The 13683-nt window shown below is 31.2% G+C and overlaps 1 protein-coding gene across 1 annotated transcript in view; it reads right to left on the bottom strand.

Moving 5' to 3' along the window:
* Nucleotides 1–804: 804 nt before the first annotated feature.
* Nucleotides 805–13683, bottom strand: part of LOC127734376 (chondroitin sulfate synthase 1-like) — a 37787-nt gene continuing 24908 nt past the window's right edge. Inside the window, exon 3 of the mRNA XM_052244211.1 lies at nucleotides 805–8012. Within this exon, the coding sequence (XP_052100171.1) occupies nucleotides 6489–8012 (1524 nt within the window). The 3' untranslated portion in view covers nucleotides 805–6488. The remainder of the gene's footprint in view (nucleotides 8013–13683) is intronic.

The following is a 13683-nucleotide window of genomic DNA, read 5'->3' as shown; positions in this document are numbered from 1 at the left end:
AAATTAAAATAGCAATACTTTAACATGTAAGTTATGCAAAATATTCAAAGTCATTGAACCGTTATTGAAGGTACAGGGCCAAACAATCGCCATGTTATTGAGATGTGCCAATGTTGTACAACTTCATACCAAATATCATTGACTTATCACTAGTGGTTCCCCATAAACTGACCTAATCACAAACTTATACATGTTAACTAAGTAAAAGTTTCAAAGTCAATAGACCATGACTGAGGGGGCGGGGCCAAATAATCTCCATGGAAATGAGATGTGCCAATGCTAATACAACTGCATACCAAATATCATTGACCTATCACTAGTGGTTCCCCATAATCTAACCTAATCACAAACTTATACATTGTTGATGCAGCTGCCACCAGAAACAGCATTCCTATGTCTCGCTTTTTTACTCCGTCAAGGCAAAACAATAATATCAATGGAAATATGATGTGCCAGGGGAGGGTTGGCACGCTAACATGTTTAAGCCCGCCACATTCTGTATATGCTTGTCCCAAGTCAGGAGCCTGTAAATCAGTGGTTTTCATTTGTTGCTCTTTATCATATATGTTATTTGTTTTTTACATAAATCAGGCTTTTAGTTTTCTCTTTTGAATAGTTTTACATTTGTCAATTTTGGGCCTTTTATAGCTTGCTATACGGTATGGGTTTTGCTCATTGTTGAAAGCAGAAATGTGACCTATAGTTGCTAACCTTCAACGTCATTTTTTCTCAAGTTGAGAGTTGTGTCATTTAAAATCATACCACATCTTCTTATTTTTATATACAAAATAAAACTAACATGAATTTCTAAAATAAATCCTTTATTCAGCAGAATATCACAAACATTTATCTCACACTGCTGAAACATTGTTAACATTATGCACAGTAAATTAACAAGACATTTTGTAAGTATACAATAAATGAATTATAAGTTTGATTGATCTTGTTTCACATATATTGAAAGTAATTTTCAAATAAAAACAAATTGTGGTAAATTTTCTCCTAATGTCTAGATGTACCAGGATTTTTATTAGTAATGAAACAATCAATATACGATGACCATGAATTTTAATCACTGTTGAAGCAAAAGGATTATTTAATAAAAAATAGTAACTAACGATGAATAATTCTGAGGTGTGATAAAGACAATTTGACATGAAGAATCATATGTATGATTGTAAGCAATAAATAGCATATGGTGTATAAAAAAATACAGCAATATGTGTTTGCCGTCAAACTTACAATACAATTTTGTAAATAAAATATTATTCCAAGGACATCACATTACTTATAATGCCAACAATTAGTGAGATTCACACTAGCTAAACTATAAGTTACATGTAACATCATTGCACTGGTTTAATCCACAGGGACTCGGTTAGCAGATTAGAATTTTGTTAATCAATGTTTTTCAAATCTTTTTTTCGTATTTCCTGTCTATTTGTATTACATTATTAACGTTTTTAACGTTGGCATAAATTTATGGTTTAATCAACAATCTTTGTTAGTTAAACATATGCATAATTTATTTATGCATCAGTTCCATATTGAATAATATTATGGCAATACTAAATATTAATATTAAATATTATGGACATCACTTAAATAAAACTAAAATCAGATGCACACAGTGTCAAATTTTCTAACTTCCAAATTAGGAGAGTCCCTCCATATTTAAAGGTTTAATATTGATTGATTAATTTGATTGGTGTTTAATGCCACTTTCAGCACTGTTGGCTATTTCGCAAGCCAGTTTTTATTGGTTTAGGTAGTTTTTTTTTTTTTTTACAATCCACATTCAAATGGATCAAATTACAAATTAATTGCTTTTTGCTAAAACAACATGTCAGCTACTTAAGGCACTCTATATTGGTGAAACAATGTTGTTACAATATTTTTTTATTTTTATAAGATGACACAACCCTGTCAGAAGATTGGGTTAAACGGTTCCCACTGATATCTTGAGATTTGACATGTATGGATACATATCCTGATACAGTACCAAAATTAATTATTTATGCTGTATCCAAAAGATTTCCAAACAAATGGCTAAGTTTAATCCAATATTTAAAGTGATCTTTTAGTTATAGTATTGATTCCTTAAAGCAGAAATCCATGTCTTCAAGGCACTTATAAAATAATAGACTTCTGACAACAGCAATCACATCTTTTTTATTTTAACGTGAATAATAGCATTATCAAATAATCACATGGTACTTGCATATATAATTTGGACTAGGGGTAACATTGAAAACATCATCATTTTATATTTTTTTTTTTTAAATGTCAGAAGGTAACTTGAACTGCTTTTGGGGGCATAACTCTTTATTGAATAGTGAAAATTAAATCTGACCTGTAAGTCATAGAAATTTACAATTTTTTGGGGAGCATGAAAAATGCTAAGCAATTCTTTCAGAAAACAGAAATGCATTTGAACGATTATAGCAGTAAATTGATTTCAATATTGCAATTTCGAATTTTTACTTTATTGAGAATGAGAAGACAAAAAAAAGGAGGAAAACATAAAAAAAAGGTTTGTGCCCTCTTCCTAATGCAATGTCTATAAGGTTCTGGTAATCATACATGTACATGTTTTTGTATGTACAAGTTCATGAAGATTGATGAATGATGGAAAGTGTAATTTTACATTAGATAAAACAAGAATGTGTCCATAGTACACAGATGCCCCACTCGCACTATCATTTTCTATGTTCAGTGGACCGTGAATTTGGGGTCAAAACTCTAATTTGGCATTAAAATTAGAAAGATCATATCATAGGGAACACGTGTTCTAAGTTTCAAGTTGATTGGACTTCAACTTCATCAAAAATTACCTTGACCAAAAACTTTAACCTGAAGCGGGACAGACGGACGAACAAACAGACAAACTATCGTAGGTGGGGCATAAAAATTAAGATGACAAAAGACATCTATAAACTTGTATGTTCATGTATACTATTAAATAAGATTCATGCAGTTCATCTATCACAGTGATGGTCTAAAGGGTTATCATCTAAAAAATAACTTTGGTGGGTTATTTGAATATAAAATCTATAAAATAATATAAACATTGCACACAACTTCAAAAACTGTCTCTATATCGTGTACATCTATGCAATCTCCTTCTATCAACCAAACTAAGAATTAACAAACAGATTTTTTTTTTTAACTATATCATTAAAGTGTTGTGTAAGAAACGAATAAAACGAAATGGTAGAAATGTCAATGAGACAGCAACCTAACAACATAAAGAATAAAAAAAAATCTAGGCCAACATAGTCAGCAACAATAGACAAATATCTTTACACTATGCCAAGCTATAATTGAAAGTAAAGCTGTTTGTGAGATGAAAAATAACTTCTTAAAAAAAAAATTTCATGTTCCAATATACCTTATATGGTGTTTAAAAGTATAAATTCGAAGAAAAACTAAAACAGTTGAGACATCTGATCACTAGAGTAAAGTTATATCCAGGAAGACATCAGTCAAATATCTATATAAAAAAAAAAGAAATTGAGAAACAGATAATTTATTCTGCAGTGTAAAATACAAATTCATACATGGTACATGTATATAAATTCATTTTATAAACCTGATACCAATTTTTTGTCAGTCAAGCTAGCAATACATACAAATCCATTTGATTAAATTGGAAGCTTTTGATTAAAAAGTCTATCACACATCTCTTGATTACAAACAACGAAATTAAAAGATTTCATGAAAAAAAAGACTATAAAAACTATGTGACTGTATTTCATTTAAATATGACTGAAGTAAAGGCACATGTATATTTACTGACAAAGTAAAAACTGCATAACAAAGTACAGTCAATGTATCTAAAATTTCAACCTATGTTTTCAGACTACATACTTTATTTTAATTCTAAGATTTCTTTGATTAAAATTGATTGCCTAATGTTCAATGGCAAATAGTTCAAGCTTATTCGGTATGATTTCAACAGTTCCGACTTTATAAATAAGTTTGAAGAGTAACACTAGCATGTACATGTAACAATTAGGAAAATTAATACTCATATTAAATGCTATTAAAAATATACTTTGTGTAAAGGCCATATTACAAATTTATACAACCATAATTGGTCTACAAATTAAAAACTTTATGCAATACAATACTATTTATTACACAAATGTACAACAATGACTAAAATACACACTCACATACACATGAAAACAATCGTATTTACAAATTTACAAGTATTCCAACAGACACACACAATATTATAAAGTAAATTTTAGTTTGGATCATTGTGAAAATCTCTCAAATACAATTCAAAATTTTGTTGGATAACATGACTATGGAATTTATTCAAAACATATCACTGACATGGCTGATGCTATACAACTCATTTTTGGTGTAAAATAAAACTAGTTTTAAACCCAGTTGTGCCAGTCTTAGTTTAGTGAGAATATGGTTGCAAATTAATGTATACTGTTTAAAGTGGTATGTATTCCAACCTATCAAACTGATGCCAGCATGCAGGTACATTTTTAACTTATTCAATATTTTTCAATTTATCTGAAAACAGTACTAGCTATCTTTATTCATCTCTGATTTTCATAAAGCCAAGCAGTGTACATTTCAAATATGAACAATTATCTCAAATTTATACTGATACTACATGTCTTCCAAGTCAAAAGATAGAAAACTTAATAAAATTTAGTCTAAATTTAACACGATTGATTTCCCATGATGCACAATATCATATAGTGAACTACCCCAGTTCTGTGAAATCTACCAAACCATCAACAGACAGAGATTCTACATAGATCCTACAGAACTTCACTTGCAGACATATACATACAAATTTAGGTGTACCTTGGGCCAAACAATGCTAAACAAAAACCAAAGGTGTGAAATATATTTATAATAACTCTAGAACTGTTAAAGTGACACCACCAAAATTCAATCTTGATCTGTATTTTGTGGTAATAAACATTGTGTATAAGTTTCATAGCATTTGGTTGAGGCAAACTAAAGTTAGAGAACGGAAATGAAAAATTCAGCAATTTTTCCATTTGTAAAGGGGCATAACTCTAGAACCATTAAAGTGACGCCACCAAAATTCAAACTTGATCTGTATTTTGTGGTAATAAGCATTGTGTATAAGTTTCATAACATTTGGTTGAGGCATACTAAAGTTAGAGAATGGAAATGAAAAATTGCAAAATTTTTCCATTTGTAAAGGGGCATGACTCTAGAACCGTTGAAGTGACACCACCAAAATTCAAACTTGATTTGTTATGTGGTAATAAGCATTGTGTATAAGTTTCATAACATTTGGTTGAGGCAAATTAAAGTTAGAGAACGGAAACCAACTACAGGACGTATGTACGTACAGATGTACAGACCGACAAGGGTAAAACTTAATGCCCCCTCCGCTACGGCGGAGGCATAATAAAAACACAACTATAATGCAGCCAATCAAACAGTAATGAGATTAACACCCAAAATATTATGACAAAGGAATCAAATATGATCAAAATCAAATACTTGGTGTATTAACAATATTGTACATAGACATGATAGAGTTTTCATATTAGATAAAAATTGACTGAACTCCATCCAGCATAAGGAAAACAGGTCAATCATCTCAATGGTAATGTCCCTTTGCCTTATAGATGAAAGATTAAAATTTTTACCTTCTAAAGTAACACTTGAGATGGATTGCAGATAAGATCAAAACACAAACATTTTTACTCATGACAGATGTACCATAAGGAGGATGTTACAAGAGGCTGTTGGTTCATCATTATTCATGGATTGTCAAGATTGTACGTAAAAGTTAACCACAACTTATATGCAAATTTTCCATAGACTTGCATGTAGAAATTCTTAAAACATGTAAAACAAGACAATCAAGTATCCATGAAAATACACTTTTTCTTTAATCCAGGAAGATTGGAAACCCACAAAAAAATAAAAGAATCCACAGCAAGTTCCTTACAATTTACAAAGTCATGAATAATTTGCCCAGATGTGGTAAATTGTAACTGTAAAGGTACATATTTTCTTTAAATTTTAGTGTCAGCACCAGGCATGATTTTTAAAGCCCTCACATACTTTCATGTACAACTATAAAAAATTTTACAATCAAATAAATACAATAAAAATAATTTGGCAGCTTTGTGCATATTAACGATAATACAACACATTTGGCTATGATATAAAAATATCAACCATGACAAAAAAAATGTATTTACAAAAATACTGACTTCACACATCTTCATACACATTTTGATGGATAAAATACTGATAATGCTGGATAGTACAATATTGCAGTCATCTGAAATTATTTATTCAAAATTACATAAGCCTGTATGCATCACCACATTTTCACAAATATGTTTTTTCTACATAACAAAATATATTAAATGAATGTATGTGTGAAAAAAAGACAATGAAATATATAAATTGCTAAAAATCTTCAAAAAAAATAATAATAAATTTCTAAATAAAACAACTCAATATTATCTCCTTCCATCTTTCTTGTCTAAAATATCTGGTATACTAAATACAATATTAGAAAGCTGCCATTGCGATCCAAAACTAGATGCTTTCGATCCTATACACATCTGATACTGTACATCATTCAGTTTAGCATCGCAGATGACTTGATGGAATGCATGGACTAACCGGGGATCTATGCTACGATATAACGTTAAATTACTTTCAACAAACTTTGTATAAAGGTCAACATCTTCTTTCCCCCATCCCTTGATGGAAGTGTCTAACCCACCAACAGATATAAGATCTCGTTTGTAGGTACTAACAATGCCATAACCGAAGCTTCTCCAATATCCAAGATCTGATGTGAAATTGGTCCATTTAATGTCACATGAGTCTGAATTCGAACAAATTAATGATGGATCATACTGACTAAAGACTATAGGATAATACACTTGAATATCTTTAATTGTATTATAACGTATTCTTAACAATGCATCTCTATCAAATAGAATGTCTACATCTATAAAGAAAAGTAGAGAATCCTCATTTAACTGAGACATTCCAAGATCCAAAGCCCTCGCCCTGGCAAATGGACCATCTGCATAAATGACTTCAATGTCTGAACCACCGTACCTTTTTTGATATTGACCAACAATACTGATCAGTGATTTAATTGATGATGAATCGGACTCACTATTGAACACAACAATGTGAAGCTGTGTTGCTTCTTTGGTTTTGAGACATACTTCCTCATAGTTTTGCATAAATCTTTTAAATACAGGTACTTTGCCAGCCAGCGGCAAAATGAAATGAATGATTTCCGATGATTTCCCACCTTGACCTAAACTGCTAAATGTAAACGGCGAATTTGATGCTTTGTATTCAATGTTTGAGGAAGCAGTGGCAGGATCCTCAATGAATTCTACCTCCCCAAATGTCTGATGAAGATAAGCATGTCTTCTTACAGGGACTGTCATTTTTCTCCCTTTATGCTTTCTGTACGTAAGCAACAGATCTAGTATATAGTCAGCACCATAAAGGGGACTAACTCTACGATATCCGTACCACAAATCTTTATAATCTATTGTCCTCCCTTTCTGTCGTGCATTTTTATTCATGATTTGTAAAACTTGATTGATATTGTCTTCTAAAGCATGTTTTAAAGGTTTATTTATACCACGTTTAGGATTTAAATTTCTATGAGACATAATAGATTTAGACAGGAAGTCCCATGTCAATACTTCATCTCTTACTTTTGGTTTATATTTAGTCAATGAAGGCATCATCCCTTGTCTTGTGATGCTATCTGTTGGTTTCAAAATGCCTAAATTTTGTTCAATTTGAGTTATCTCCCTTTGTAAATAAAGTTCTTTCTGGTGTAGATCTTGTATATGAGAGGAATGAAGATAATTCTGTATTCTGTACTGCTGTTGTGGATCCTTTATAGAGTGAAGAGTTAATGCCTTTCTCACTGATTTGTCTTTGAGTGTTGTTTTAAACGATCCTTTCTCTTCTTTATAATTCTGGTAAAACAAACTCTGCATCTAAAAAAGATAAACAAAATAATTATCATTTTTTTTCTGTTACATAAAATAAAGAAGATGTGGTATGATTGCCAAGGAGACAACTATCCACCAGAGACCAAATGACATGGATGATTTATTGTGTATTGTTTATTACTAGTATATGCTGTATTTACTAATGTATGTTACAGGTATTTTACAACATCACTTTGATACATTACTGGTGTAACAGCTACCTGTATTGACTAGCATTATAATGCAGCTCAGTAGGAGATAAAACTAGATATCATTGAGATGGGAGCCATCTCTGTGGGCCCCGCTGTGAATAATGTGTGGTAAAAAATTTGTATCTTTATCATTGGACATGGGGTTGTCAACTGAAACCAAAGTTTTTGACCTTGACCTTTGACCTAGGAGGTTGTACATAAATTATGACACACCCTCTGGTGTTGGTTTATATACATATCAAGTATAAACTTTGAAATCATAACGGTTCTCAAGATATAGAGCGGACACGATCTTTACCATAGGACATGGGGTTGTCAACTAAAACCAAAGTTTTTGACCTTGACCTTTGACCTAGGAAGTTGTACATACATTATGACACACCCTCTGGTGTTGGTTAATATACATGTCAAGTATAAACTTTGAAATCATAACAATTCTCTAGATATAGAGGGGACACAATTTGTTACGGACGGACGGACAGATAGACAGACGAACAGACAGACTGATCACTATAGGGCGTCCGCCATTCGGCGGGGCCCTAATTATAGTAAACTATTTTCCTCAATATCACTTTCAATCAGTTGTTTAAGGAAGGGGTCATAGTATTCATCGATGGTAAAACAATAAAACAAAATATCCTGTAAAATTAACTCTACTGGTTTTTTTCTTGATACATTATTTATGACAGTGAATTAAGACAATTGTAATGCCAATTGAGAAAAACAAAGGTTTAAAATGTTTTTACAATTCATGGGGTATTTTTTTCGCGTTCTAACATGTCTATAAATATATTTCAAAAATTTTGTTCACTTGTCTTTACAGCAAAGTCCTGACAAAACCTAAATATAGTTTCAGACACATAAATTAATCATTTTCTGCACTACATGCCCATAAATGTATAAATAACCATGAGAAGAATGGAACTGTTAACTATTTAATTGCTGATAAGTTACAACAATGTTTTATTACTTGTTAACCACATAGTAACACATGTCATCAAAGTGTGAAGACCACAGAGTTGAAAGTGTCTGCTACATAGATATGTTGGTTAATTTGAATTTCATGTTAAAAAGTCTTGTTAAAAATATAATTTGTCTAGAGAATAGTAGCGTCATGAATGTCGTGAAGAACATTATTTTTTTAAATAATTTTTTTTTTTAAAAGCATGATTTGCCAAATGAGTGGGTGCATGTATGAAAATTCTCACCCTACCTGCTATTATCCAACATATTGAATACATTGTCTAGGGCATTGTGCTGTAAATAGCATAGACTTTTACTGCACGACCGTAGAACACCATTACCTAATACATATTTAGCAGTTAGTAAGGTGTTACCACTCATAACAGTACAAATTAATTATTTAGCTAGAAATCATGAGAAGCAAATTCTTCTTCTACTACTTGTAAGATAAAAGAACTCTTAATCTAAGATAACTAATTTCAATTTAAATAGCTCAGCATGACATTTATGCTGAAAATCTAGTCAAATTATTTCATTTGAAGAAATTTCATAACCCTGCCAACATATAGAGAGCATCTTCCTCATTAAAAATGAGACACAATAGAGGGAGGGATTTTTTGTTTTTAAAGCATTTTAGACTGCCAGGCCCCATAGTCTACCTGTTTTACAATCTCACACCCTTTTTTACATTCTTGATTTTCCACTGGACACCAGTATTTCCCATTCAATTACAAATTGTATTTTAAATTGCAGAAGTGAGAAATTCTAAAACATTTTGTTTGTACAAAGTTAACTGAGGTCAAAAAAGATCAGTTGGTCTTTGTTCAGATGTCCAAGCTGTCAGAGTTGATAGACACAGTGACCCAGTAGCAAGGTAAAAATCCTGACAGAGAAATAAGTTGGTTAGAGTGACACAGATTACAATAGTTGCACTTTTATTACAGTCTATTCTTTATAAGAATGCAGGTAATTGCTATAAATTGTGTAAAAGTAAATATTTACATAATATTGAATAAATAAATTAACCTTATCTTCAGATATTTGCAGGGAAGGAATAATAAAGCATTACTAAATACCTAACAAATTATATGAGACAAAAATGTTGTTTAAAAACCATTTATCAGACTGCTGTACACATGCTGTAAGTATAATGGAAGTAAAAATAATTTGTCCTATAATTGTCAAGCACAAAATATTAATAAAATAAATCAGACGGAATACACATTAACCCAATAAGTGAGAAAGTAGGACAATGTTTTAAGATGAAAAGATCTAGATCTAATACTACTGTGAACATGTGCAGCCAGATCAGACAAAAATTATACCAATAAAAATATAGTTTAGAATTATTGTGATATGTTTTTAGATAAGTAAAATTTTTTCCTAACAACTTAATACAAAAATTTTCATTGATTTAATATCTAATTTATTTCATTCAACAACATTTGTATGAATAAAAAACTAGAGGCTCACTGGAGTATGTATAGATCACTTGGCAGTCATAGTCTCTCAATTTTCAAGAACATTGCAGTCAATCAATACATTACAAGAACCCTTCAGTAACCATGGTAACTATACTGTTGTAACAGTTCTTAAGAAGATTTTCACAAGAACCTTCAAGTAACTATACTATCCTAACAGTTCTTAAGAAGATTTTCACAGAGATACTGTTGTAACAGTTCTTAAGAAGATTTTCACAAGACCTTTCAAGTAACTATTCTGTTGTAACAGTTCTTAAGAAGATTTTCACAAAAACCTTCAAGTAATTATACTGTTGTAACAGTTCTTAAGATTTTCACAAGAACCTTCAAGTAACTATACTGTTGTAACAGTTCTTCAGAAGATTTTCACAAGAACCTTCAAGTAACTATACTGTTGTAACAGTTTTTAAGAAGATTTTCACAAGAACCTTCAAGTAACTATACTGTTGTAATAGTTCTTAAGAAGATTTTCACAAGAACCTTCCAGTAACTATGGTGTTGTAACAGTTCTTAAGAAGATTTTCACAAGAACCTTCAAGTAATTATACTGTTGTAACAGTAACTGTTCTTCAGAAGATTTTCACAAGAACCTTCAAGTAACTATACTGTTGTAACAGTCCTTGAGAAGATTTTCACAAGAACCTTCCAGTAACTATTCTGTTGTAACAGTTCTTAAGAAGATTTTCACAAAAACCTTCAAGTAATTATACTGTTGTAACAGTTCTTAAGATTTTCACAAGAACCTTCAAGTAACTATACTGTTGTAACAGTTCTTCAGAAGATTTTCACAAGAACCTTCAAGTAACTATACTGTTGTAACAGTTCTTAAGAAGATTTTCACAAGAACCTTCCAGTAACTATACTGTTGTAACAGTAACTGTTCTTCAGAAGATTTTCACAAGAACCTTCAAGTAACTATACTGTTGTAACAGTCCTTGAGAAGATTTTCACAAGAACCTTCCAGTAACTATACTGTTGTAACAGTTCTTCAGAAGATTTTCACAAGATCCTTCAAGTAACTATACTGTTGTAACAGTTCTTAAGAAGATTTTCACAAGAACCTTCCAGTAACTATACTGCTGTAACACAGTAATACAGTTCTTAAGAAGATTTTCACAAGAACCTTCAAGTAACTATACTGCTGTAACATTTCTTAAGAAGATTTTCACAAGAACCTTCAAGTAACTATACTGCTGTAACAGTTCTTAAGAAGATTTTCACAAGAACCTTCAAGTAACTTTACTGTTGTAACAGTTCTTCAGAAGATTTTCACAAGAACCTTCAAGTAACTATACTGTTGTAACAGTTTTTAAGAAGATTTTCACAAGAACCTTCAAGTAACTATACTGTTGTAACAGTTCTTTAGAAGATTTTCACAAGAACCTTCCAGTAACTATGGTGTTGTAACAGTTCTTAAGAAGATTGTCACAAGAACCTTCAAGTAACTATACTGTTGTAACAGTAACTGTTCTTCAGAAGATTTTCTCAAGTACCTTCAAGTAACTATACTGTTGTAACAGTCCTTGCAAAGATTTTCACAAGAACCTTCCAGAAACTATACTGTTGTAACAGTTCTTCAGAAGATTTTCAGAAGAACCTTCAAGTAACTATACTGTTGTAACAGTTCTTAAGAAGATTTTCACAAGAACCTTCCAGTAACTATACTGTTGTAACAGTTCTTCAGAAGATTTTCACAAGAACCTTCAAGTAACTATACTGTTGTAACAGTTCTTAAGAAGATTTTCACAAGAACCTTCAAGTAACTATACTGCTGTAACAGTTCTTAAGAAGATTTTCACAAGAACCTTCAAGTAACTATACTGCTGTAACAGTTCTTAAGAAGATTTTCACAAGAACCTTCAAGTAACAATTACTGCTGTTTCAGTTCTTATATGTTAATTACCATAAACTCCAGAATCAAATGCATTCAACCCACTGGTATGACTCTTTTGGTCTGGCACTTCTAAGACTATGACACCCCAAAATTCACTGTTATACTATATGTTTCAACACATTTTTTTTCTAGAAACTTGTTACTTCCACAAAAATAGAAATGTACAATGAAATAATTCAGAAATAATTTTTCAATATGGGATAGCACTGTTTTGGAAGTTGAGTAATCAAGATGTCTGATTAACAAGGTTGCTGAATTGAGCAATATAACTTAAAAGGATGGAGTGTTGAATTTCTAAGCTGATCATTTCATAAATGTTTAGCGAGTCCCAAGAAAGACAACTCGTGTACAACAATGCATGGGGTTCTTCAAGTGACACGAGAAAAGTCATATCAGCAGTTTGAATAATCTTGATCAGGCAGTTTTTCATCAATAAATTTTTATTTAAATAATAAATAAATGTGGATAGTGTCCACATGTGGACACAGATGATGCCCCCGCTTGCATATTATATAGTTATAAAGGGACATAACTGAAGAACGGTAAAAGTGACGCTACCTAAATTTGAACTTGATCTGAGTTTTGTGGTAATGAATATTGTGTTTCATAATGTTTGGTTGGGGCAAACTTAAGTTACAGAATGGAAACTAAAAATTTTGCAATCTTTTGATTTATAAAGGGGCATAACTCAATAATGGTTAAAGTGACACTACCCAAATTCAACTTGATCTGTGTTTTATCAGTGGAAGTCAAAATTAAACATTGCATTGTATAAAGCATTGATTGTAGTTAATTCAACTATAATCATGGACAAAGGAAGATAACTCCAATTTTAATAAAAATTACTTGATATTTAGAAGAAAATAAAAATTTTGCAATTTTTCGATTTATAAAGGGGCATAACTCTAGAACGGTTAAAGTGACGCCACCAAAATTCAAACTTGATCTGTGTTTTGTGATAATAAGCATTGTGTATAAGTTTCATAACATTTGGTTGAGGCAAAACTTAAGTTACAGAACGGAAACTAACAATTTTGCAATTTTTCCATTTATAAAGGGGCATAACTCTAGAACAGTTAGAGTGATGCCACCAAAAATTCAAAATTGATCTGTGTTTTGTGGTAATA

This window comes from Mytilus californianus, unplaced genomic scaffold, assembly GCF_021869535.1.
Source record: "Mytilus californianus isolate M0D057914Y unplaced genomic scaffold, xbMytCali1.0.p SCAF_3, whole genome shotgun sequence".
Classification (NCBI taxonomy): Eukaryota; Metazoa; Mollusca; class Bivalvia; order Mytilida; family Mytilidae; genus Mytilus; species Mytilus californianus.
This window is presented reverse-complemented; position numbering and strand designations above follow the sequence as displayed.